We start from the raw sequence: 27,998 nt of genomic DNA on the forward strand, positions 1-27,998 counted from the left end.
ACTATGTTTACAGAATGCAATTTTATGAGTAGTCCTAATCAGAAAGGTAAATTTGCCAGAACAAAGTCATAGTCTGAATTTCAAATCCAGGTACTGGAAGGAAGTGTTATTAGCCATTTTGATGATCAGTTCCGTGTCATCTTTCTAATAATGTAAATAATTATTCCTTTAAAAATCCTAAACAGAGAAGGTATCAGAACCCTTTAAAATGTAAATCATTGAAGAAGTACGCATTATTTTCAAATTTTGATGAATTCATGAACCTATTCATAGTTAATAGTATGGCTTTAGAGACTTGGCATTTTTCTTGCTTTACTATGGTTTTTTTAAATCATAAGTCTGCTTTATCTTATTTTTTGGTTTTATTTTTGTCCTACTGGGTTTTTTCCTTTTGGATTTTTTCCCCCTTTGTTACGTTACATATTGCTAGGAACTGGATAAGGCCCAGGAGGACATACTGAAACATCAGGCTAGCATTAGTGAACTCAAGCGCAATTTTATGGAATCCACACCTGAGCCGCGCCCTAATGAATGGGAAAAACGACGTATCACACCTCTGTCCCTACAGACACAAGGGGTATGTCATTAGCTATTTGTTGGCTCTGTCTTACTCCAGTTGTTCAATAAAACTTAAATTGTTAATCTCCTGTTGTTGATTCTAGGGAAGTTATAAAATGTTCCCATTGAATTATTTTTATGTAATTACTAATAATTTTTTAAATACTAAATATTTATTAACAATGTAATAGTTATTGGCGTAGTTCTTAGGTAAATTGCATGAGTTTCAAAATACTTTTGAAATAGTTTCAGGATAATTTCACTATTTTACTCAGGTAAATTGGTAGTAGTAATGAATTGTTATATAGGACAATTTATAAAGTAACATACTGTATTTAATAAGCTTTTTAGTTACTGATATCTGAAATAGGGAAATTTACTTAATATAAATAAATAATAAATAAAGGAATATAGACTATCGTTAGAGTGGTTTAAGGTTATTACTGTGAGGAAAATGAGTTTAACTTAGCTTTAAAGACTGATGAGCCCTGTTGAAAACTTGAAAAATATTATATATAATACAACTTAATATTGAAACTTCCTAGTAAGGAAATGTTAGAATTGTGTTTTTAAAATGGCTTTTCAATCATAACATTTCTCCTCACTCTATTTCTTTTCATGGTTTACTTCTCTCCACCACTGGTATGAGCACATATTGCCTTCAGGATATATTCTCAATATATTTCTCCATTCATTGTCATCTGCCTCTGTGCCTGTAGGATTCTTCCAAATCCCTCCTGTTACTGACCAAGAAGTTCCATGGGCTCGTTTATCATATTTGAGCAGACAGTGATCATACTATATTTAATCTGTAGTTTAAAAAATGGTATAAAGATGTTACCCTACAATTTCATCTTTTTCCTTTCAGCATCAAGTCTGACTTGAATGTCGCCAAATTGTAGACATTGATTTAGATATTCTAGTGCTATTTTTATTCACCTTTCCTTAAAAAGAAAAACTGTTAGTTGCTTTAAATTTCTAAGTTTGTGCCATTGAAAAAGAAAGCTCTTTAAGAACAGATGACCAAAAAGAATTGGTGAACTGAAACACAGAACTTTTGAAAATATTAAGACGTGCATGGTAGAGTCTTATGAAGTTGGATACAACTTCAGTTCTTAGTTTCAGATTTTTCTGAAGATGATAAAAAACGTCAATTTCAGCAGTCCATTCGAGAATGTTGTGTTTTCTGGAGAAGGTGTCTGATGCCACGCCAAGGCTTTCACCTTCCGTTATGTGCCGCTTCTCTTGGTGTGTGTCATTGACCCACACAGAGTCAGTGTTTTATGTTTGTGTTGCTATAGGTGTAATGTATGTGTCTTATTTGTTGATTATGTCTATTGTTTAAAACAATAGAGAAAAGGAGACCATCTTTTCAAGGATATTTTATCCGTGAAGGAGAAGTACCTGATGCCGGCAACACGGACAGTTGAAGAAAAAGCTCAGGAGACAGACAAGGTGTTCACCTTGCACCCTTGGATCTACTCTTGCTTCTTCCCCTTTTCCTTTTGTTTCTATCTACAGCCATAAGATTTCTTTTTTCCTGTGTGTCATACTAAAAATTTTTTGAAATGATTTTTGAGCATTTAAAAAGTTAAATCCCCTGTGTATAGAAGCATAGGATTGTTGGATGGGAAATACCATATTGCAGAAGCACTTGAAAAGTCAAAATTTGAAATACAGAAACATCCACCAATTTAGGTGATAAGTGATTCCTAATTTGATGTATGTGGCTGACAGTTGGGAAACTGATTTCATGTGAAAATGCACTGTTTGTACAATACTTACGCACACTGTGTTGTTAAAATAACCACTTATGTGCCTTAGATTATGAGTTTACTAATTACATATGGAAACCTTTTGAGTTTTCATTTTTAAGATTTTTAATGGGAACAAAGATTTTGATGCACCATAGCAGCCCCTCATCTCTCTCTCTGCTCCTGCATGTGTGACATTTCTGACATTGGTGAGGAAGTTCGCTTTCCATTGCTTTTACATCCTCATTCTTCTCTTTCTACTGATTTTACTTAGCCAGGTGGTCAGTCTGTTATTTGCTGGGACTGGAGAGCTTGGAGTCTAGTGGAGGAGACATGGAAATTGTTAATTAGAAAAGTGTCTCTTTTTTTTTTATTTTTTGAGATGCAGTCTTGCACTTTCGCCCGGGCTGGAATGCAATGGCGCAGTCTCGGCTCACCGCAACCTCTGCCTCCTGGGTTCAAACAACTCTCCTGTCTAGCTGGGATCACAGGTGCCCGCCACCACGTCCGGCTAATTTTTTGTGTGTTTTTAGTTGAGATGGGCTTTCACTATGTTGACCAGGCTCGTCTTGGACTCCTGACCACGTGATCCGCCCTTTTCAGTCTCCCAAAGTGCTGGGGATTACAGGTGTGAGCCACCACGCCCAGCCGGTGATTAGAAAATTTTCTAATCGGTACTTAGAAAGTTTCAGACACTAAGAAGTTTGAAGGTGAAATACAATGTTGTGTTAGGAGGGGATTAGGAAGACGGTTTTGTCGTTGTGGTCAGGAGGAGATGACATTTGAGTTGAAACTTTAATGATGACCAGGTAGACATGTGAAAATGTATCCACGTGTAAGGAAGAGCCACAACACAGGAACTGAAAGACCAAATGACAAGGATTTGGTGAGCAAGGGGCAGCACGAAGGAAGGAAAATTCAAAGAGGTTTGACCCTAGGTCTTGTCACAGTCTTAAAGACCATGCTAACAGTTTGGAATTGTACAATAGGAGTGATGGGAAAGCACTGGAGAGTTTGAAGGTGAGTAGTGGCAGAATCCCACCTGTGTCTGACAGGAGTCCCCCTGGCACTGGATGAGGAATAGATTATAGGGGCTGTGAATGAGAGCAGAGATTATTAATAAGGAACAGTGATTCCCTTCCACAAAGCAGATTCTATTAATTAGTAGAGAGTGTTCATCAGAACACATAGTGGGGTTGGGGAAGGAGGCAAAATAAGTAGAAATAAGGAGTTTGTGGTCTAGTTGAGATGAAATATTTTCAGAACATTGCAAAGGAGAAAGACAATGTCATGAAGCTAAACCAAGTGACATATTTATATACTTTAAAGTTTAGCCTGAAACCAAAGCCAATTAGACTCCATGTGTACAATGAGGACTTTAATATCACATGCTTTGAAATATTATGTATTTGTGATAACCTATCCTCCAGAAGCAATCACATGGTATCATTCGATCAAATTTAAAGTGATGTCCTTGGATTTTTACAGTAGGAAACTTTGACATTTTAGTGGAGATGTTTCAAATTATTACCATTTTTCTAGATCTCATGTTTTAGGAATGTACTGTATAAAATATCTTGTCATAGAAGTCACATTAAAGTGATGTTAATGTGAAATTTAAATCTGGAAAAGCCCCCAAATGGTTTATCTGTACTTGAAATTACTGGTTTTTCTGTTCTTTTCCTCCAATACATGCAGGAAAATACATACTTTTTTGACATACATATAGATTGTTCTTAATACAATCATCCATTCATCTGTTTGCCCAGCAAACATTTATCGACCACCTACATTGTATCTTTCTTTTTTCTTCAAATAACATACTACTATTAGTTGAAAGTATGTGAGCATTTGTTTACTGGAGTGTTTTGACTTTACTGGAGTACCTTTTCAATTTCTGTTTTTGTCATATCTTCATTTTACTGTTAATTCTGCAGGAGTTCTCCTTTATCTTTGAATTGTAATTCTTACTGAAAGTAAAATAAAAAACATTATGCATAAGTATAGAATTTGACCATTTTTCCAAATTTCTATAATATGGATTTTTATAGTTTTATTTTTAAAAGTAGTAATAATTTCTTTAAAAAAAAAAAAAAAATTGAATCTCCAAAGTGGCTGTAGTTTGAATTTGAACAATTTTGAGAGTAGAGCAGAAAATTGGAAACCAAGTCATTTAATCTTTGATGGGTAAATAACTCTATTGTAAATTTCTTAAAGCTTTTACCTGGTTAGTGAATTATTTATAAACTGAAGTGCATTGGTGGTTATACCCATTGATAGCATTGTCACTATTCACTTATAATCTGAGAATGGTGTGAAGTTACAGTTGGCAGACCAGAGCTTGTGTTGAACTCTGAACATACCTATGGGAAAGCATGATATTTAGGGCAAAAACATAAACAGCTTAAGAATGAAGTTTTGTAAAATATTTACCTTTGGTTCTAATTTGTATCTGTGTCACTAGATAATAGACTTGGTCTGGTGAAAAAAAAATAGACTGAATAAAATACTTTGATAAAAACAAAAACAACAAAAAAATAACTCCATTGTAATCCTCTTAACGTGTTGTACGAATTATGATGACTTAAATTTGCATAGACTATTCTCTCCTGAGTCTAAGAGATTATATACATTGAGTTGTAAGGTTCTTTTGAAGGTATGTCATTGAATAATGTGTGGCATTTCTTTAAGCTCCCCAGTGATCTCTCACTGGGAAGGGCACCCCACCCATCCCCACTTCCCCTAGGGATGGTGTAATCATAGAGATGGTAATGAAGCTAAATCAGTCCAGAAGCTTTTTTCTCTGCTGAATATTTCAAGTGCCTACTCACCTCACTCTCCTCACCTCGCTCTCTGTGCTCCTCACCCTTCTTAGCTTACAGTATGAGGGGACCCCTGGGGAGTGTCATTGATTTTTCTTTAAGATTTCTGAATAGTGGCTGGGTGCAGTGGCTCACAGCTGTATTCCCAGCACTTTGGGAGGCCGAGGAGGGTAGATGACCTGAAGTCAGGAGTTTGAGACCAGCTTGGCCAACATGGCAAAACCCCGTCTTTACTAAAAATACAAAAATAAGCTGGGTGTGGTGCCGCATGCCTAATAATCCCAGCTACTAGGGAGGCTGAGGCAGGAAAACCACTTAAACCCGGGAGGCGGAGCTTGCCGTGAGCCGAGATCACTTCACTGCACTCCAGCCTGAGCAACAGAGCAAAACTCCGTCTCAAAAAAAAAAAAAAAGAAATTTGAATAGTGGGGTTTATTGGGAGTTATTCTCACACTTCTGACATGAGGGACTTCGTGGTGACTCGTGAGTATTGACATTTCAAGTTTCTAAGGACAGTTGTCCCTCAGGCAGGTTAGGAGCCATCGTTTAAGAGCCAGACACAGCAAAGTTAAATTTGCTTTAATTGTTTTTAGGGAGAAATAATTTTCACGTTGCTCATTGAGCTTTCAACACTGAGTTTGTCTTCCTGTTTTGAATTTTCTTTACCTGTTTCTTTTTGCAAAAAAAAGGGGGCAGGGTAATTTATTCTGTGGCATATTTAGCATCCCTGAGGGAATGAATGTGGTCTGCTGTCAGAATGTTTGTTGTACAGAGAGTTAAGGTGGTATCGAGGAGGGAGGAGATTGTAGGAGCTGGAGTGGTGAGAGAAGGCCTTACAGAAAATACAGACTCTGAAGTGGGCCTCAGGGAGGTTAGAAAACTGGAAAGGACCAGAGTGTGCAGAGAAGGGCAAAGAAGGGTCTTGGAGGCAGGAGAGGGAGGACTGCCCAAGCTCCAACACAGGAATAAGCATTTCAAGTGTAGGGGCCACTGAAGAGGTCATTCGGTGCAGAAAAAGGCCAAGGAACTACCTCAAGAATATGTGAAATGGCGTTTGGGTGGGTCGGTTTTGCTCAGTTGTTGATCAACCAAGCAATTTTCCCTGGTTTCTGTAGGTCGCAACTATCAAAGATTCTCAAGCAGGGTGGAAAAGCTGCCCCCCACAAACCTCTGCATAAGCCTGCTGCAGAATCTGTCAGAATTCTCATCTTTCTTTCATTTTATGCTGTTCTGTTGTTCTTTCTTGTGTAACCTTTCCTTTCTTTCAATAGGTCACTGCTGTCTGTTCTGACTTATTGCTAATTCTTTGCTTTTCCTTTTCTGACCTCTCTAGAGCCTAGAAGAGGAGATAACATCAATTTTGTTTAGTGAAAAGGGCTTTTCTGATAGCATGAAAGCCACCTTCACTTCAGCCACCACTTGGACAGCAGAGGGCGCTGTTGTGAGCGCTAATGCACCTTCTGAAAAGCTTTCTTCCTCGCCCTTCTCACACTTGCTTGAGGTGCATTTTACTTTGTTTCCCCTGTTACTAAAAGCCACATATGAGAGAGATTTTCATTTTTTAAATATTCAGGCACCCTTCCTTCCAGTGCTTTCATTGGTGAAATTAATTCTTCCTGGGAGAAACATTCAAGAAACAATGACTGATTTGGAACATGAAGAAAAGATATAGATTGGATGTTTCTCCTGCTTCTTTGGTCAAAGAAAAAAAAATCTGCCTAAATTCAGAGAATAATTTAAATCATTAAGTTCCAGAGTCTGAGCTGTTAAGCAGAGGGAAACCCTCAACCAGATAGAAGCCAAGTAGGCTTTGCAGAGTTGATGCTTTCAAAACCCCAAATTTCAGGCATACTCTGATGGCGTGTTATTTTTAAAATTCTGTTTATATGGCAAAATCTGAAGTGCCTCCCATGCGCCATGAAATAATTGTTTTTGAATGACCCTAAGGAATTCCCTGAACTTGGGCAGAACCTATCCAGCCCATTGAGGTTAAGATATAACAGTAATAGGAATTCACTGACCTGTAATAATAATGAAATGTGTGTTTCAGAAATGTTCTGGTCACTGGATATCTTTTTTTTTTTTTTTTTTTTTTTTTTGAGACGGAGTCTCGCTCTGTTGCCCAGGCTGGAGTGCAGTGGCGCGATCTTGGCTCACTGCAAGCTCCGCCTCCCGGGTTCATGGCATTCTCCTGCCTCAGCCTCCCGAGTAGCTGGGACTACAGGCGCCCGCCACTGCGCCCGGCTAATTTTTTGTATTTTTAGTAGAGACGGGGTTTCACCATGGTCTCGATCTCCTGACGTTGTGATCCGCCCGTCTCGGCCTCCCAAAGTGCTGGGATTACAGGCGTGAGCCACCGCACCCGGCCTGGATATCTTTATTATATGTGGTCACGCTTAAACGTTACCTGTTTATCAAAATAGATTGAGAGTTTTTTTAATTTAATATCTAAAAACCTCGAGTTTTCAATAAAACTGGAAAGATAACTGTCTTCTGTTAGTAATGTGATTTACATGGTATTAATTTGGATCAATGAAAGCATGCCCTTACCATGTGTTTAAGAATAATAGGGCAGGTCCAAGAGAGTTCGTGAGTAGATGTTGACAGTGCTGCAGAGACTTGTGTGTGTGATGTTAGGATCTTCAGCTCATGGTGCCCATGTGTCTGGGACAGATGAACACAGCCCTGCTATCTGTTATAGGCTCCAGTCCAGTTAGTACCTTGGCAACTTCACAACAATATCCAGAGGGCTCAGTGGTGCGGCGCCCTTCTCCATCCAGACTGGAGTCACTTTCGTGAATAAACAAGGCTCCAGGCTCTAGCTGAATTATTTTTAAGTTAGATCATAGGCAACAGGACCACCTAGAAGTCAAAAAGTTGGCCATGCTTGAGTTGTATCATTGTAAAGCAAACTTTTTGTGTGAGAAAAATGTGAAGCTTTAAAAACTCCTCTGTACAAAAAGGTTTCCACTCTAGTTAATAATAATACCGTAACATAGTAATTTGTTACTAATGTATTCAGTCAACAGATATTTATTGAACATTTAGGTGCTATATTACTCAACTGGGGTAAATTAATTTACTCCCAAGAAGTAGATGTCTGCGGGGATAGGAGTGAACATGTCAAATAATAAACTTGACTCATTTTAGATTTCAAAGATGCTAGTAGAGGAGCTAAATTGTAAGAAAAAACGCTTGGAGCCACCATTGACATCTACCCTATTGTATAATGTAGCCTTTGCTGACCTATAATACAAATTGGAATGTTAATAACCATTTCTGAAATGAACATTTTCATGTTAATAGCCTTCTGAGGCCAACTATAATTTTGCCAATTAAAACTTTTTTTTTTTTTTTAAAGAAAACCAGCAAAAAATAAAAGTGCCATCTCCTTGGTGCTATGTTCATTTAAGAATCAGGGTTCCAGACTAGACTTTATAGTCTGATTATAAACCAAAACTGTTGACTAGGTTTTAAAAGTTGAATTTTTTTCTTTAAAATGGTGAGTCAGCTTTGGTATAATTCAATTTTTGTAAACCGTTTTAACTACATAGGTAGAGCTTTTAGGTATATGTATAATAAAAGCATTTTACTTCTTTGGGAGGATGCTGGCTGTTTTTGTGTTTTTGTGTCTTCTTGTAAGCCCTTTGGCATTTGTCTTGATTGTCCTCTATGTGACCTTGAGCAGGTTTCTGTAGATGTTGATTCTTGCTGTTTTGTCTTTGCAGTGTCAGATGTTTGTTTCAGTGGTTGTTGAGGTAAAACTCTATTGATTTTGTGTCCTCGGTTGCTTTTTGTTCCGCAGACACGTGCTCCTGAGTCAGAAGGGCCTTGCACTGGAGCCAGGGATGCTGTTAAGGTTCTCCCCCTTTTCCATGTTAACACCATTGCCTCACGTTTCTCATTGCCCTCACGTTTGCCCCGCTTCCCTTTCAGTCAGCTATCATAATCATCTTTGTTTTTCTCCATGACATGAATCTGCCATCGGTTAATTTGGGTTTCCGTTGTTTTTATTTATTCATATATTTTTGTTTTCCCTCGTCCATCTTTTTTTGTACAGAGTTCACATGAGACTCTGAATATAGTGGAGGAGAAGAAGCGGGCAGAGGTTGGGAAAGACGAAAGAGTAATCACAGAAGAAATGAATGGTAAAGAGATATCACCTGGGAGTGGTCCTGGGGAGATTCGTAAGGTGGAGCCTGTGACACAAAAAGACTCCACCCCCCTGTCTTCTGAGAGCAGCAGCAGCAGTGAGAGTGAGGAGGAAGACGTGGGAGAGTACCGTCCCCACCACCGAGTGACCGAGGGCACCATCAGGGAGGAACAGGAGTATGAAGAAGAGGTGGAGGAAGAACCCTGCCCGGCAGCCAAGGTAGTAGAGAGGGAGGAAGCAGTGCCCGAAGCCAGCCCAGTCACACAAGCAGGTGCCAGTGTAATCACAGTAGAAACAGTGATCCAGGAAAATGTAGGTGCCCAAAAGATACCTGGAGAGAAGAGTGTACACGAAGGCGCTCTTAAGCAAGACATGGGAGAAGAAGCAGAGGAAGAGCCACAGAAAGTTAACGGAGAGGTGTCCCATGTTGACATTGATGTTTTGCCACAAATTATTTGTTGTTCAGAGGTAAATGGGAGTTCCAGGTGGGAGCCAAACTCTAGAGCTGCTTCTCAGGTGGGGAACTCCTGCCTTTCTTCTCCTGTCCTCCCAGTTCTTCAGCTTTTTTCAACAAGAATCTCATTTTTCTCTCTCACGGGAGGAAGGGGGAAAGCACTGCTTTGTGGATTTTCTGCCAGCTCAGTTCATGGGTTCCAGCTTCTCTGCTGCCACTGGACACCTGTAGGGTAAACTTTCCTACAAGCACCACATCAATTTTTCCTTCCCTTTTCACATTTAAATTTTTCTTTGCATGTTTTGGGTGTTTCCAACTGTTTTGTCTTTAGTTGCACTGCTTCCTCACACTAAATGCCTTTTTTTCCCCTTTTGGTTTAATTAGAAAAATGTATATGTAATGTTGAAAAAAAAAATGGTCAGTGCTGAGTGCGTGTGCCCCTGATGTCATGATTGGGTTTGACTTCTTGGCTCATTCTTTTACTCTTCAACTTCAGAGTTTTAGAAATGACAGCAGACTCTGATTACCGTGGTTCTCTGAATGCAGTCTCCAGCAGTGATGAGAATGTTATTTCTTGAATGCCACTGTGATTTCTATTGTGGGATTCCAGGGGTCGTGTGGTTTTGTTAAGAGCCTTTCTTTCCTTCCAGGCAGCCAGAGGCTAGGCTATTTCATAGGAGGATATCCTCTCTTCTCATTCTGTCCTAATGCCAATTCTGGAGTATTTGCCAGATGATTATATGTTTTGTGGATTGTATATACATTAGATATGAATCTTTTTCTTTTCTCTTCAAAGAAGAGAACTTTTCAGACTTTTCTTAGATTAAGCCTTGGTCACTAGGTGCAGTGTCTCTCATTTGGGAGTTAGGCTGAGGGAGGGTTTATTTCCTTGGGAATATTTCTTGATTTTAATATTAAATGCCCACAATACAGAGATTTATTTTGTTCTCTTCGATGGGATGGAAAATGTTGAAGTGACTTTGTCTTAAAATAACCAAGTGGATTTTAACGATGTTACTTTTAAACTTCTGTTTCACTTTAGAGAAGGTTTTTCAAGAGTCTTTGAACACTTTGAGCTATTCCGTATTTAACATATCGTTACTCCTCTTGAAATAATTATGCCTGTTGAGAATGTTCTCTCAAAGAAAGTACTGCAGTATTTTGGTAGTAATATAGTCTGGTGTTGCATTAATATTAAACATGCATACCCGGCAGACTACAATGTTAATAAGCCGTCGAATATTTACTTGAATGTTTTAAATTGTTCGAAGCATTGGTGTAACATTGATGGAGTAATTTTAGATAGAGCATTGTAACTTAGAGGAAACACTGCAAGTTTTAGACAAGTATAATTGAAAACAGTAATACTTGAAGACATCCTTTCTGAAAATGGTGTGTCTGTTAACAATAAGGCAGAAAAGGCATTGTGGGCAGAAGAACAAATCTTAGCCTACCTAGCTGGCATGCCAGTTCAAAGCAGTGAGCCTTCACACAAACTATGTGGTCCTTTAAACTATGATAAAAATAGAGACAGGTCACTTCACATAGTTCATTCTATTTTCTTTTCAATTTATTATTACTGGCCCAAAGCTAAAGAGAGAGAGAGAGCATGTGTGTGTGTGTGTGAGACTATACACTAGGCTTGACATATAGGTAGTTTGGGACCATCTTAAAGAGTAACATAGTTTAGGAAGCCATCATGTCAACTTATTTTTCATATATGCATATATACACATACACACATTCATATATATGTACATATCTATGTACACATGTATGTATGTGTACGTATGTTATATTTGAAGGAAAATGCTTCTTTTATTTCTCTTGTTTGTTTTAGGTTGTTTGTTTTTACTCTTTTGTGCATGAGTGTGTGTTTGGATATGTTTCTTACAATTATTTGTGAAGGTTCCATTAAACACTTTTACTTTATTACCTCTAGAATTTATTTTTCCCTTCCTTTTCCACCTCAGCCACCAGTGGTAAAAACAGAGATGGTAACAATTTCTGATGCCTCACAAAGGACAGAAATCTCCACCAAGGAAGTCCCCATTGTCCAAACTGAGACCAAAACCATCACATATGAGTCTCCACAGGTACAAAAGCTCTAGACTTGGACTGTTCAAGCTCTTTTTTCACTTAGTGTGTCTATGTTTTCATTCTTTCTTCTCTTAGTTTACATGTTTCTGGCTTTGATGTAGCTTTTTGCATCTCCACTTTATAGCTGTGCTTCAACAACATAATTTGCTATGTTTCTCTCTTAGAGTGAGACAAAGAGCTGCAATTAAATTGGTAACCCAGTAATTATAGGGGAACTGTATATATCATTATTGAGGACAGACAGTGTCAATCTTGTTCATATTATTGAAAGCCATTTCTAGGTTGACATATCCAAGAATGTTTGTGCACACTTAGGAAACAAATTGTCTTGCAAAGTTTAGCTGATATAATTCATCAATTAATAATTGGATCTAATTGTGAATGTGATTTAGGCTTCTTTCCCTCTCTAACTCCATGAAGATCGACGCAGTCAACTCATTCTTGCCTGTAATAACACACACACACACACACACACACACACACACACACACACCCCTGTGCTTCTCCTTCATGTGGAATTATTTTCTAAAGTCCTATGTAGTCATTCATATGTGAATGATGATACCATGTGTCTAAATAATTATCAGATCTGTGTGTTTGATTTTAGGTTTTCACACATTGGTTCTGTAAAATTTTGGAATAAGCATTAAGATGTTTAAGCTTCAGAATAACCAAAAAAAAAAAAAAAAAGCATCATTTCAAAATAGAATATAAAATAAATATTTTCTCCACTGAGAGGATGAACCTTCTGTGGTAGAATTGTATCATGGTGGAGGATGTCAGGTTCTTGACCTCTCAGAGTATTTTTTAAAAGGTTTAATGCATGCATGTGTGAATCTTGTCTGAAAATTATTTTGGGTATGGCATCCCTGTGTGTGCATTGATCCCACATAAGCACAATAGGTTTCTTATGAATGGCTGCGGCGGGGGAGCATTAGTCATGTATCTGTATTGTGGTAAGTTGCCAGAATGAAGAAATACAGGTGCATGACCCAAGTTTGAAAGAGGTTTCCTCTTACAGTCAGAAAGGCTCTGGACCGTCCAGTTATTTCCTTGTGTCAGTGACAGGAAACAGAAGGCAAATATGTTTCGTGATCTTAACATAAACTATTAGGCTATTGATTTGCTTCGTTGTTTCCCCTTGGAAACTCTAGAATCTTCTGCATCTTTCAATATCAAAGCAAACAAGTTAAAATCTATTTTAACATATGTATGGGATTTGTATATATGTAGAGAGCACATGTGTATGTGCAATATTGAAATATTTGCCTATATATATGCTCACAACATACAAACTATTACAGGAACAATGTAGTTGATAAAAACAATCTGCTAGAGGTAAGCAGATAACCAAATCATGCAGGTTCAGTCTGTCCTAGTCAGGTTCTGTTGCTTGGTAATCTGATAAAATGTTTATCTATTTTTACCCACCTGTGCTTAAAAAACAACAAACTCAGCGCTTCTGGTCACTGTGGAAACTTCTCTGCCTGGCTCTCTAGTTTCATTTTCTAGCTTCTGCAAATGTCCTTCAGATAAAGTCTGTCATAATTCCTTTGTAGCTTTCAGTCCCACTTCCTTTGTCCATTCTCCTCTCTTTTCTCCACTCACACAGTTGAGTTTGCTTCTCTGTGTGCACCTCGCCTTTTGCCTCTGCTTGGTTTTAAATACCAGCTGCTCTCGTGGACGGTAAATTACCACTGCAAACATGCAAACCACATAGATTTTAAAAGATGCATATTCGATGGGGTGGGGGGTCTTCTCTGACAACACAATGGAAGTTAAGCATTACTTTGTATTTTTCCCCCAACTATCCAAAGATTGATGGCGGGGCTGGTGGTGATTCGGGCACGTTACTGACTGCACAAACCATCACATCTGAGTCGGTGTCAACAACGACAACCACACACATCACTAAGGTAAAACAATGCAGGGAATCATATGGAGAGGATGGTACATTACAGACAGAATCTTTTCTGAATTGTTTCTCTGTTCCTATACACACTTCCAAGTAAGATACAGACAGTGCCAGTGGAATAAAAATGCCTTGGTTTAAAGTATCCAAGAAATTGGGCTCCGTTGAGAAATGCATTCAGACCAAATTGCAATTTTGTAAAGTACAAGGGGGTAAAAATGTGTTATGAATAACTGTATGTAAGATAGCTACAAAAGCATAAATAATTTAATAAAATTTATAATTTATAAAAACAAACTTGTGCTTCTACTTTTATTAAACCAGCCTTCCTGACTAAAGCGAGTGAATGAAGGCCATCATTCAGAATTTTCAGCAAGTTGTTCAAATCATGTTGAATTTCCTTCATTTAAGATTGCTAGTATGCTGATGTGGGGCCTTCCCCCTCCCTCCCTGCATAATTCTCTAAACGTTTAGCACTGGGTGACCAGTGTTCCCTAGATCAGCAGCCTCAGCTTCCCCCAGGGCATTGTTAGAAGTGTAAATAGCATGGCCCCACTCCAGTCCTGCTGAAACCTTGGAAGGGTCTTAAGAAGCTTCCAGGTGATTCTGATGCATGCTGAAGTCATCAGATTGCTAACTCCAGCCTTGTTTTCCATTATTTCCTTCTGCTTCTGTTTTTTACTTTGGATAAATGTCTAAAGGTCTTAAAGGTATCCCTTGTGCCCTTCCCAACCCATGTTTCCACAACAATTTAAAAAACAGCCAAAGTAATTTGTAAATTTTAAAATGCCACATAAATGCAAGGTACTGTTGGTGCTCACTTTAAAGCATATCCAGTTACTAAGCCTAGTGATAAGCCTTGTTTCTTACAGTAAAATGCCATCACTTGTGACTGAGAGTATACATTTATCACAGTTGTAAAAGTTGGATGTGTGCTTTCCCAGGACAGTGTGGTATTTGCTTATTGACTATTTAGAAGGTCACAGCCAGATGATCTCCTCAGCCTCATCCAGTGTGCCTCAGGCACTCTCAGCTTGCAGGGAGCCCATAACGCTGTGAGGCAGTTCCCCCAGGAGCTCCCTTCTCCAGCCCGGTCCTCAGCCTTTGTCCAGCCATGTGCCATGTCCACGTGCACGACTACTTATGCAGGTTGTCATCAAATCAAACATTCAACAAAAATCTCACCCATATCTTAAACCAAAGCAAATCCTTGTTAAAATTATTGCACCAAATGAAAAGAACAAAATCAGCAAATGAATTTGTATGCTCAGAATCCATCAGTCAAAACCATCACATCATACAGAAGTCTTCTGTGATGGGGAAAAAATATATATCACATCAAACAATTTATCAAACTGAAAACAGATACCTAAATTCTTACAATTTCTTGTAATTCTGCAGATAACTGATTTCTCCCTACTCTCGTTTTTAAAAATTGGCCAGCTGGGAATAAAGAAACTGGGGAAATTATAACAGAATGCCCTAAAGGAGCTACTTGGATTAAATAATATCTGTCCTATCTTAAGTGAGATTAAGATGGGACAGATGCCATCTTGAATATTGGTAAATTAGTTTTAAGGTTGCTCTCAGTTGAGGGATACTTGTGGATGCTATAACTTTAGTAATAGGATTCTCTGTTGAGCTTAAAAATAAAGCACCAAGTGTTTCTAGAGTATCAGTCTTCCGCTGCTTGGTGCGTGTGGCCTTACGATGATCAACGGGTCTAGGTGGACTCCATCTCTGTTTGCTCTGTGTAAACGTGCTTTAGTGATTGCTGTTTTTTCTTCTTCTCCTTTATGACCTTTAGACTGTAAAAGGTGGAATTTCTGAAACAAGAATTGAGAAACGCATTGTGATCACAGGAGATGCAGATATTGATCATGACCAGGTAAGTAATTTAAGTTCTAGTTCTGGAAATGACCATGTTTGTTTTCTAACTTTCACATGTGTCATCATGTCGCATACCTGTGTAAACCTCTTCTCCCAGTACCTAGTAGATGAAGTCCACCTCCTAAGCAGGACGTAAAGACACAGCCTGGACACAAGCTTTCCTACCTCTGAGTCAGCATAAAACACAGATTTCTCTTCATTTCCCACTGGCTTTACATGTACTTTTGGGTCAAAGTAATCTGGAGGATTTCTGGAAAACATTAGATTCATGTGGGCCTGGTTTAAAGGCAAGTGATCAAATATTTAAAAATGAATGGCAGTTCAATGCACTGGCTTCCAAAAAAATGAAGAAAGCCACTAAGCTTGACCTATGCCTACTTTTAGGAACTTTTCAAGTATGTTTATGGCATTAGAAAAGTTGAGCTATTTACTTCCAGGTGTTTTCTCCTATTGCAATTATTGGGGGAGGGGAGGTAATATAAGGTTTCTTACAAGGTGAAAATTTACATTGATTCTGAAAATTTTTTAAAAGAATCATGCCTCCATTCTAATGTTAAATTTGGCGGCATGCGTGGCTTTGAGCAGGTGATGAATGGAACTGCTGGAGACTTTGAGAGCAGTTTTAATTTTAGACTGCAGTCCCAAGTGATGCTGAGAATTTTTTAAAAAGTGATTTTAACTCAGCTTTAAAGGAGACCAAGCTGTTTTCCTTTTATAACAACTTGAAGAAAAGGAAAAGAAATATTCAGTTGACATCTCAGCTGGGGAGTCGGAGCTAACGATAGTTACACAGCTTTGGACACAATACTGAACTCAGGAAAGAACATTTTAGAGAACAGAATTCCTCATTTGAGAAAGGCTGCCTATATGTGATCAGAGATAAATGGATTTTTTCATGCCTAAGAAGAAAATTACTCCCAATTTTTTTGACCTTTGTAAGCATGATTTGACTTACATATTCGTAATGTGCTCTTCAAATTTTCTTAAGAGTTATTAGAGGTTAAAAGGTTGCCTTGACTCTGGATTTTGGCATAGGACTGGAGATTCCTAGAGAGTATTAGTACACTTGTCTACTTACCATGGGAAAATGAGTGACAAGGAAAATGTGGAAACAAGCCTCCAGTTTTCCGGAGGGGATTTATTCTGCTGTCCACTGGAGCAGTCTTGAGTTTCACCTGACCTGAAATTGGAGCAAACCTGCTTCTTTCTCTCTGGGACTTTTCTCAATAAGCACTCATTGAATTCCTAGAATATGTGAGGCACAAGCCCACATACTTTGGCATGGTGGAAAGTGCAAACTAGGGTCTTCTCCCAGCCGTTGTTTCTTCTACCCCCCTCCCCACTGAACCTAGGCCCTTTACACACTTTAAAACGCCACCTTTCCAGTACTCAGGTTTTACTTATGTGTATTCTTTCCCCTTTTATAACAAAAGGCAAAATAATTTTGTTATAAAAGGCAAAAGAATATTTTGGCCTGTTTTACCAAAAAATTCAAATCTAGATAGTATTGCTTCTGAAAGACAAATATTAAAAACACAATCTGAAATACAAGTGCCAAAATAACACGTACACCTAACTCTTTAAAAACCATGATGACTCTACAGCCTTAATTGCTGTTGCTGCAAGGACAAGAATCTCCTTTTTTGTATATGATGTCATGTTTCAGCCGTTTCTAAAACTGAGGTCAGATATCCAAATGAAGAGAACAGAAAGTTTGCCTTTTTATGTTTGTGAGATAGCATAAACTTTTTTTTTTTTTGGAGATGGAGTCTCCCTCTGGTGCCCCGGCTGGAGTGCAATGGCACGATCTCAGCTCACTGCAGCCTCTGCCTCCTGGGTTCAAGTGATTGTCCTACCTCAACCTCCTGAGTAACTGAGACTATAGGCACGCGCCACCACGCCCGGCTAATTTTTGTATTTTTAGTAGAGATGAGATTTCACCATGTTGGCCAGGCTGGTCTTGAACTCCTGACCTCAGGTGATCCACCCACTCGGCCTCCCAAAGTGCTGGGATTACAGGTGTGAGCTACCACACCTGGCCAACATTGTTGAGTAAATATGATTGTGGCTTTCGGTATGCTTGTCACCAGAAGCTGTTGTGGGTTTACTTTCTCCTTAGAGCCTGTAGTGAGATGACAGAGCTACTTAAAATTAAATGATAAAATCGCTTATCCGATGTTGATCATATAGTGACCTTCATAACATTGACATTTTTTTCAGTTCCTTGCCTACGTTTAAAGGAATCTTAAGGCCATGCGCAGTGGCTCACGCCTGTAATCTCAGCACTTTGGGAGGCTGAGGCGGGCAGATCACGAGGTCGGGATATGGAGACCATCCTGGCTAACACGGTGAAACCCTGTCTCTACTAAAAATACAAAAAAATTAGCCAGGCTTGGTGGTGGGTGCCTCTAGTCCCGGCTACTCGGGAGGCTGAGGCAGGAGGATGGCGGGAACCTGGGAGGCGGAGCTTGCAGTGATTGCACCACTACACTCCGGCCTGGGTGACAGACCGAGACTCTGTCTTAAAAAAAAAAAGGAATCTTAAAATGGAAGGACACTTTCACTGGGCCAGACAGAAAACAAGAAATCTTTTTTGTGTTGGCAAATCAGAGAGGCATGCGTTTATAGAAACTTGCTTTGCAGATTCCTTACCCTGTGCTGGTCATGACACTTTAGCTCCATACCAGGGAGGGGTAAACTACACTGCAGTTGCCCTTCGGAGCGTGTTTCTTTCTAAGAAGTAATTTCGCAGTTTGGCAATAAGATGTGATGTTTTCTCATAATCCTTACTATTGCCGTAATGACACTTTACAGTATTTAATTTTGTGTGCCTATATTATGGAATGAAAGGAGTTTTAACAAAGTGATTTTGATTGTGTTTCAAGATGACTGTGGCAGTTTTTGCTTTTCCCAACTTTTTTGTGAATTAAGAGGGTGTTTCATATGTGTTGCCTTCCCTTGGGCATCATCTACATTTTCTCTTTAACAATTGCCCTGGTTTATTATAGGCAGATCTTGGTAGATCAGATACTCAAAGTGTTTGACCGTTTGTCTGTAGCTACACTTGGCTCCCATCAGAGCTTGTCCTTGTCTTTGACTTTTCCCGGTGTGGACTGCACAAACCAACATGTAGTAAATGGCTTGGATCATTCCAATCTCCTTCTCTCTGAAGACACACACACGCACACACACACACATACACACACACACACAAAATGTAGAACTGCACCCCTGTGCTTCCTCTCCCTTCCCTTTTCCCATTCCAGTCAACACGCTGAAAAGCTTCTGTGCCCTTCCCTGGAACTAGATGCTCCCGCTCCACGCTGGCCCTCCAGCCATTCACTCTCCCCGCTTGACAAACGCTTCTGCTACTGCCCAGATTGGAGGCTGGTTCCATGTCTCATTTCTCTCTCATCACAACACAGGTAGTTCACAGGCGTTTCTTCCCTGGTGGAAATTTAAGCACCCTCAAGTGTCTTCCAAGTTTCTGTGCAAAAGTTTTGTGGTATAAAAATGATGTCTTTTTTTTTTTTTTTTTGCTAATAGCTTTACCTTTTTTTTTTTTTTTTTTAATGAAATGAGGCTTAGGGTTTCTGCTTAGTATCCTTACAGCTGACAGAAACTATCATGCAAAAAGAAATGCAGTTGTCCCCTTAGGCAGGTGACAGCAAAAGAAAAATTGCACGGCTTTTTTTCAAATGCAGTTTCCTTATGAGATATGGTATTCTCTGTCCTAGTAAAATTTTCTCTTTGTTTTAGCATTCTTTCCTAGACTTTTTTTTTTTTTTGAGACAAAGTTTCACTCTGTTGCCCAGGCAGGAGTGCAGTGGTGCAATCTTGGCTCACTGCAGCCTCCACCTCCCAGTTCAGGCAATTCTCCTGCCTCAGCCACCCAAGCTGGGATTACAGGCGTGCGCCAGCCAAGCCTGGTGTTTTTAGTAGAAACTGGGTTTCACCATGTTGGCCAGGCTGGTTTCGAACTTCTGGCCTCAAGTGGTCCGCCCGCCTCGGCGTCGCAAAGTGCTGGGATTACAGGCCTGAGCCACCGCACCTGGCCTTTAGAATTCTTTCCTAGACTTTGAGGGTTGTTCTCTGGTGTTTTGTTTTCTCACCCATGCTTTTAAAAACAAAATGAGTAATAATTAAGAAAGGCATTTTCCTCCTCTGAAAAATAGGATCTTTCCATTGTGCCGCAATACTTTGATAGTTTACTTTCTGATAAAACGCAGAGACACTTTGCTTTCTTACCACGTGGTCCAAGGAAGGAACTACGAACCACTGGAGTCAGTCCTCTGGGTCCTCCCTGCTCCTGTCCTACTGCTCACAGGCTGGATGGCCTTGAGAAACCCATTAATCTTTGTGCCTACAGTTTTGTCAGCTGTCAAATAGGGACCTGTATTTTATAACCTGAAGATTAGTCAGTCTCTGTTCTTTAGCTTTACTAATTGGATGTTGTTGCTACTGCTCTTTAGTTCCATGTCTTAGAGGTTTATCGACATATTTCCTGCAGTCTTTTAGTTCAGCAAACATTTTAGTTCAAACAATTACTGAGAGCCTAAGAGGATAAAGATGAGCAAGGCCTGGTCCTATGCCTTGCAGTTTCAGGCAATTGGGTGATAGCTAGTATCACCTGAATGTCTAGATCAGGCACTATGCTTTACAGCATTACTTCAGTTCACACAGAAAACCTTAAAATTATCGTTATAACTCAGCATTGGTCTCAGGTTACATACAGGTAAGAACGCTAGACTCCAAAGAACTGTTTTCTGCAAATCTCACAGTGAGTATAATAAGCCTGGGATTCAAAGCCAACATGTTTCCTCCACGTGTCATTATTTGAAAGTGGACTGGAGGATGGGGAGATTTAGGAAATGAGAAGTAGTCTGTAAAATGACAGTGAGCCCATTTCAGAAATTCCTGCTTCCTCAAATAAAGAAGTGAGTGCCTCTTGGCTGGAGGCTGGATCCAAGGTGATCAGTGTGCGTATGTTTTGCCATCGTGAGGTGGAGGCTGTTCCCCAGCTCACATCCATTCTCTGTCCTGACCCTGGCAGGCACTGGCTCAGGCGATCAGGGAAGCCAGAGAGCAGCACCCTGACATGTCGGTCACAAGAGTGGTGGTACACAAAGAAACAGAGTTGGCGGAGGAAGGGGAAGATTAAGTAAGGTAAGAGAGCCCTCATTGTCTGTGGCCTTTCTAGTGACTGCTGTGTACTCCTGAACTTGTGAAAGGATGTGAAATGAAAGTCCGTGTTAGTGTCTCCTTCCTGTGGTACATTTGACCTTCTAGACTGTTATCCCCAAGTGCATCAGCTCAAGTGCATACAATCTCTGTGCATGTGGTGTCAATAACTCTGATTTATTGAGGGACTGCTAATGATTGACATTCATATATTGCTTTACTAGCTATCAAGCACATTAGTATAAGTTACATTAATTAATGTTCACAGTGACCCTTTTAGAAAGATGCTATTACCCTTCTTTGGATGAGAGATTTTTATTGTAGGAGGGATACGAGGGAGATTAGTTAATTCCACCCATCTCTACTGAAAATACAAAAATTAGATGGGCATGTTGGTGCACGCCTGTAATCCCATACTTGGGAGGCAGGGGAGTCATTTCAACCTGGGAGGCGGAAGTTGCAGTGAGCCAACATTGCGCCACTGAACTCTAGCCTGGGCAACAGAAGTGAGACTCCATCTCAAAAAAAAAAAAAAAAAACGATACATCTGAGAATGAACCAGAAAGGAAAAGATTTATTTGACTATGTAAAAATGGAAATAAATACTTCAGTTAAGCCAATAGAAACAAAAGCAAAGGATAAATAAATGATTAAGTTTAATGTGCTTGGCAGAGAAAGGAATAGTATCCTGAATATATTAAGAACTCTATTGTGTCATTAAGAAAACTTAAACACTTTTGTAGAAAAATGGGCAGAGAATTAAATGAGTAAACCATGTGCAAACTAAAAGAAAAAAAAAAAATGTCCAGCTTCACTATTACTTAAATCAATGCAAATTAAAAATTTAGTGGACAAGTTTTCACCTATAAATTTGGCAAAACTTATGTTTTTAATAGTGTTGGGAAGGCTGTAGGAAATATATACTGCTGTATAAATTAGTAATATTTTATGGAGGACAATTTGACGCAAATATATCTAAAAAAACTACATTAAACATGTCTACCATTAAACTACTTATAAGAATTTATCTTAAATAATCAGAAATATATACAAATATTCACCTACAAGGGTATTTATCACATTTTAATACTTATAGTAGTATAAATGTAAATTTGCTAGTATTAGTAAAAGGGGGAAGATTTACACACTCTGAAGAGAAACCAGAGTATTATGTTTGCTAGTATTAGCAAAAAAAAAAAAATTTGAAATAATCTAAATGGTCAAGAGTACGGGATTAGTTGATACATTATGCTGTTTCCATGTGATAACTAAATCTTAATGAAATGGGTGTTTATAATTATCTATTAGGGCTTTAAGAAGCAGGTCTTATCACACAGTAACACATAGTAAGGTTACTTTCTGTTGTTAAAACAATCTGTATGTTGAACAGTCAATGGATAGGTAACCCACGGGAATGGCTGGGTCACAGGATACGCATTTTCTGCCTTGCGTGGCACGGCCACCTGCTGTTGCATCCACTAGGAGGCGAGGATTCCTTCCATTTTACAGCTGCCTCTCTGACCTTTTAATTTTTGCTAGTTTGGTGAATATGTACTTATGTGTAGCTGTGATTATAATTCCCATTTTCTTCATTAATGTCTTCTCATGGTTATTAGCCATTCATGTTTTCTCTCCTATGAAAATACAGATGGCCAAAAAATTCAAAACCTTAAACGCTTGTTCACCTCTCTTGCCTGCTTTTGCTTTCATTCTTTCTTTCTTTGTTAATTGATTATTGATAGATTCTACATACTGATCCTTTGTCAATTTTATATGTTGCAGGTATCTTCAGGCTTGTGGTTTGTCTTTCATTATTAAAATAGTTGAATATGGTTAATATTATTGAATTGATCAAGCTTTTCCTTTATGACATGTTATTTCCATACCCTTAGGTGATAAAGGTATTTTTTATGTAGAAATTTTAACATTGTTTTTCATATATTCTTCATCCATCTGAAATCATTTTTTCTAAATGATGAGAAACAGGGGTCTGTTTCCTATATAAGTAGCCAGCATTCCAGCACTGTATGGAAGAGCCCATCTTTCCCCCTCTCATCTGCACCATCCTATATCAAGTTTCTTATGTGTGTGGGTGTTTCTGACACTATTATTATTGGTCCATGTGTGTATCCCTGCTCCAGTGCCAGAATTACTATAGCTTTATAATGGGTCTTGATATATGGTATGTGTGTCTCTATCCCCCTGCACCCCCTCCCGCCACCATCAATAGCATTCTTTTTCTTCATTCTTGGCTGTTCCTGTTACATACAAATTTTAGAATCAGATTGCTGGGTTCTAAGATTAAATCCTGCAGTACTTCAATTGGCCTTGTATCTAGTCTGTAGTTCAATATGGGGAGAATTACATCTTTTTAAAATTGCCTTCTTTTCCTTGAACATAAGATGTCTCTATTTGTATATATATTGTTTAATGTCTTTCATTAAAATTATATAGTTTTTTAATCAAATGAGGTCTTACAAATCTTTTCTAGCTGTTGCTAGCACAGAGAGATACAGTTGACTTTTCCATATTAATCTTGTGTCTAGCAACCTGCCTCTTCATATCTTAGATTCTGTTTTAAACACAGTGTATATAGGCCCATAAGCAGAAATCATTAACAATTTTAGTAAAAATAAAACATCCAGTGGCCTGAGTAAATGTGCTGTGCTATATGTGGATATTGATCTTTTTTATCTTTGAGATGTATTTCCCTAATGGTTTTATTTATTTTTTATTTTTTTGAGATAGAGTCTCCCTCTGTCACCCAGGCTGGAGTGCAGTGGCACGATCTTGGCTCACTTCAACCTCCATCTCCCAGGTTCAAGGAATTCTCCTGCCTCAGCCTCCCAAGTAGCTTGGATTACAGGTGCCCGCCACCACGTCTGGCTAATTTTTGTATTTTTTAGTAGAGACGGGTTTTCACCATGTTGGCCAGGCTGATTTCTAACTCCTGACCTCAAGTGATCTGCTCAGCTTGGCCTCCCAAAGTGCTGGGTTTACAAGCGTGAGCCACCGTGCCCAGCCCCCTAATGGTGTTTTTTTTTTATTATTTATTTTTTATTATTATTATTTTCGAGACAGAGTCTCCCTCTGTCGCCCAGGCTGGAGTGCAGTGGCATGATCTCGACCCACTGCAACCTCCACCTCCCGGGTTCAAGCAATTCTCCTGCTTCAGCCTCCTGAGCAGCTGGGACTACAGGTGCCCGCCACCACACCTAGCTCCTAATGGTTTTAAATAGGGAAGGCCGAAAGCATTCTTACTTAGGAGTCAGAAGACTGAAGGCTACGTTTTCATCTTGCCAGATATCCAACTATATTGACATTAGGCAAGTCAGTGCTGTGATCTGCCTGTCCTAACTCATAGGACTTATTCTAAGGATATAATAGGATAATGAATGAGAGAAGTGAGTGTTATAAAAACATAAGGTAATAGCACTGGGTATTTTTGCCTCTAAGTTTTATCAATCAGACACTTCTTAATCAGGAATACTAGGCAAAAATTGGTGACACTCTAAGCATTACCAGTAGCTCTACCTTTACTTGTAGCATTTTAATAAGTTTTTAAATGAGTTCATTACATCACTTATTCCTAGGACCTTATATTCATTTTTACAATGGACGCACACAGACACACACACAGCTTTTGAAGTTTGCCCATCTCAGAGGCTTTTATGAGAAGCCTTGTTAAACAGATTTAGGAAGTTAAAGTGTAAACTTACATATAAGGTGAATAAACTAGATAAATTTGGAAAGATTCATTCATGCATTCAAAAAATATTTAATGAGCGCCCAAATGTGGTATGGTAAGGCTGGATAATGATTGATTCCATGATAGACAAAGCAAACATGGCCCCCCTCCTTGGCAGAGACGATGTGCTCCAGGAAGGTAGGTGTGAATATTAACAAATGAACAAAATGTAAATGTGATCAGCCCTCTGAAGGAAATAAAATGCTATGAGAGAACAAAATAGGAGACTTGAACTATTATAAATTTAACGAATTACTTGAGAAACAAAGTTTAAGTTTAAATCTGAAGGACGACTAGGAATGACCTCAGTGTCTCAAAGTCATTTTGGCATCTCCACCCCCAACTGGCTGCAGCTCGCTCTTAAAAAATTTCATTTGCTGGTGACTGTCAGATCTGGGAAGAGTGTGTTTTCACTGCTTCAGCTACTGTCTGGCTGCCCTGCCAGGATCCCACAGAGGCAGCAGGTGGGCCGAGGCAAAGAGCAGGATCAGGACAATATCTGAATGTCAAAAAAGAGGGGGAACTGTCTGCAATGTATCTGCTCCATCTCCCTTTTTCAGGCACATAAAGCTCTCCTCCTGACCTGGTCTTGCCCTTCGGAGTAGCTCTGAGCTTTTGATCAAGTGTTGAAAGTAGGGGGAGGGGAGAGCAAACAGAAAGATGGTAAAAGAACAACCTGCAGAGGACGAACCTCCCAAGTCCACCTTTCTCAGCAGGTGGCGCCCAGCTGTGAGGCAGAGAGGAGCTAAATGCAAACTCCGTTAAAAAGAAAACACACTTCAGATGAGGACTTCACTAAATCTTTGTAACTTTTTAATGTCCTTTCAAGGACTACTCCCTCCTGGCAGCTTAGCCCAAACGCATACTTATGAGCCCTCACACGGATGGGAAATATTGCTGACCTTATCACTACTGCAATGGTATTCCCAAACAGTCCCGATCAGGAAGAAGGGTTCCAAGCTTGGTGGTGTGATGTGTGTGGTCTCAGAAAGAATTAGCCACAGGAGAGGGAGCTCTCCCAACCCAGACTTCACAGAAACCTCTCTGACTCTTAGAGTAATAATTGATGTAAGGTAAAAAAGTGAATGAAGCCTCCTGTTCATCCAAAAGCAGTGAGCACCTGAAGGATGAAATGACAGAGGAGTGGCTGCTCATCCGTTCGCTCATCCCTTCATTTATTTGTTCATTGCATAAATATGTACGGAATGCCCACTGGGTATTGTCTGCTGTTTTCCCATGGAAATATCAAATCTGCACTTCAGACAATAAATCAGTGGTAGCAGAAGAATTTCAAGTTTTGTGATACATTCTGAACCTCACGTGATGGGAACAAGAAGGAGAGACCTCTAAATCAGAATAGGGCATCAGAGATGTTTCACTTAAGCTTTGTGCTGAGTAGGAGCTCTAGAAAAAGGATTAAAGGGGCCCATTCCAGGCGGGATTGGGAGCATTGAACCTGACACTCCAAGAACAGTGCACAGTCAGATGTAGCTGGATTGTGGGATACTTGTAGGAGACTGATGAAGATGCAGGAGGAAGGAGGCAGAGGCCCAGTGTTAAGGAGTCTTCTAAGAAGCTGAGGAGGCTAAACTATCCTGAAAGTGATGGGGTTGTTCCTCCTGTGTTTGAGAGATGGTAAGGAGGTAACTTACCTTCTTTGTGACTTGTTGACGGTCAGCATGAGGCAATGGAAGTTAGTGCATTGGGAAGATGGGAGCAGAGGAGAATCACACATCATATTTAGGTTTTTGGCTTGGGCAGAGAGTTGATGTTGGCACCTATAATTTGAATCATGCAATACATGAGTTTTGTCTTTTGCATGTCATGGCCATATTATTATGGCTGGTTTTCTTTGCTTGGCTACCTTAAAGCAAAGGTGTGTTTTTTGTTCTGCATTACTGCCAGAGAGGCCAACTGTCATGGGGATTCTGGAGGAAACTTAAAAGTGAATCTGTAAGGCCCCATCTTATAACATGACATGATTAATTGGAAGTTTCCTGGATCATCTGCATGTTAAGAGGGAGCATAGGATAGCAGACTTGCTGGGTTCAAATCTAATTCCTAGTTGTTTGACCTTGGCTGGTCTCATCCCTTTGTCCCAGAGCTGTCATCTATAAACTGGGGATGATAATAGAAGCAGAAGGGCTTGTTTCCAAGGCAGGTTGTTAAGAATTTTTTATAACTTACAAGGTCGGCCTTGAATGAACCCTTTTTGCTCTTAAGAGTCCAATAAAAATGAAAATTTTCTATCCCAGACATAATGAGTTTGAGATACATGTGAAATGCAGAAATGGCACATTCAGAAGCACAAGAGCTTTGAGAGTGCAACAGGCTTCTGAGCAGGAGAGAGATTTGTGAGTCCCCTGAATGAATTGTATACTGATGAAGCCTGTGTTTTGATCCGTATTATCCAGGGCTAGCTCAGAGTTGAGGTCTGGGGAACAGAGGCCATAAAGGAGGAGGAGCCAGGTGACAGAAAGAAAACAGGGAAAGTGGGGAGGTGACACAAGTTGCAAGACAAGATAACTTCAAGGAGAGAGTAACCAAGTATTAAATATGTCAGAAAAACCAAATGAGTATGTTTTTGGGAACTGGTGAACAGAGGTCAGCCTGGAGGCTTTGTCAGAGCTGTTTCAGTGTGGTAGTAAGGAGAGAGCTCTGTAACAGGTTGAAAACACATGAATTAAGTTGAAAACCCAGTAACAGGACCTTTTGCTGTTCCATCAGCTCTGCCTGCCTTCATCTGAGAAGATGGAGAACATTAGGTGTCATGGAGCCATTGGAGCCAGTGCTGTGATGATTAAAAACAGGGTCAATTCACCATTCCCTGGAACCTCTTAGACCCTGCATCCCACCCTTTAACCTGCAATGAATACTTCTAAATTAGTCGTGTTGTTTTTTTCCACTGTTGTGGGTACATGAATGCCAGTTTCTAAACAAAACAATCTTGTGTTTGTTTCAAAGTTGGGGTGATATGCAGGGTTTCAAAACATGAACTCATAAGCCAAACAGGAAATTAACATTAGCTGCCTAGCTGACTTGATGAGAGAAAAGAACCCTGTTGGCTGAACTGAGCTCTAGCTAATCATGAGCCACTCATTTACATGTGGGCCCTGATGAGTGTCACCCCTGACCTTCAAAGAGAACAAACCTATTGACTTTCAGATAACTATTTCAGTTCTGCAGGCGTATCAAGTGTGTTGCATTTTTATTTTATTCTATTAGCCTAGTTGTGCTAATCTCATACCTAAAATTAGCATCTTATTACTGCTTCATTTTCAATATAGATTAATCACACCTCAAATGACGACTGACTTCTTCTGCATAGAAATAAAAAGCCAGTTTTGGTTTAGTGAGTTTTAGGCATAACCAGTTTTCACTCTGAAATGCTGTGGAATATTCTCATTTAACATGGCTAAATCTACC

The 27,998-nt window shown here is 39.4% G+C and overlaps 1 protein-coding gene across 20 annotated transcripts in view; it reads left to right on the forward strand.

The window, feature by feature from the left end:
• EPB41L2 (erythrocyte membrane protein band 4.1 like 2) overlaps positions 1-27,998 on the forward strand; it is a 226,629-nt gene that overhangs the window by 187,198 nt on the left and 11,433 nt on the right. For 5 of the 20 annotated variants that reach the window (XM_030928693.1, XM_010354693.2, XM_010354695.2 and 2 more), the window contains exons 14-21: positions 431-577; positions 1,912-2,013; positions 8,940-8,993; positions 9,195-9,755; positions 11,715-11,837; positions 13,659-13,757; positions 15,561-15,641; positions 20,697-20,809. In XM_030928693.1, coding sequence (XP_030784553.1) covers positions 431-577; positions 1,912-2,013; positions 8,940-8,993; positions 9,195-9,755; positions 11,715-11,837; positions 13,659-13,757; positions 15,561-15,641; positions 20,697-20,804 — 1,275 coding nt within the window. In that variant the 3' untranslated portion in view covers positions 20,805-20,809. Of the gene's footprint in view, positions 1-430; positions 578-1,911; positions 2,014-6,467; positions 6,636-8,939; positions 8,994-9,194; positions 9,756-11,714; positions 11,838-13,658; positions 13,758-15,560; positions 15,642-20,696; positions 20,810-27,998 lie in introns of those variants that run through there. The other 15 variants (XM_030928701.1, XM_030928702.1, XM_030928704.1 and 12 more) reach the window with 8 other exon arrangements.

Source organism: Rhinopithecus roxellana, chromosome 4, assembly GCF_007565055.1.
Source record: "Rhinopithecus roxellana isolate Shanxi Qingling chromosome 4, ASM756505v1, whole genome shotgun sequence".
Classification (NCBI taxonomy): Eukaryota; Metazoa; Chordata; class Mammalia; order Primates; family Cercopithecidae; genus Rhinopithecus; species Rhinopithecus roxellana.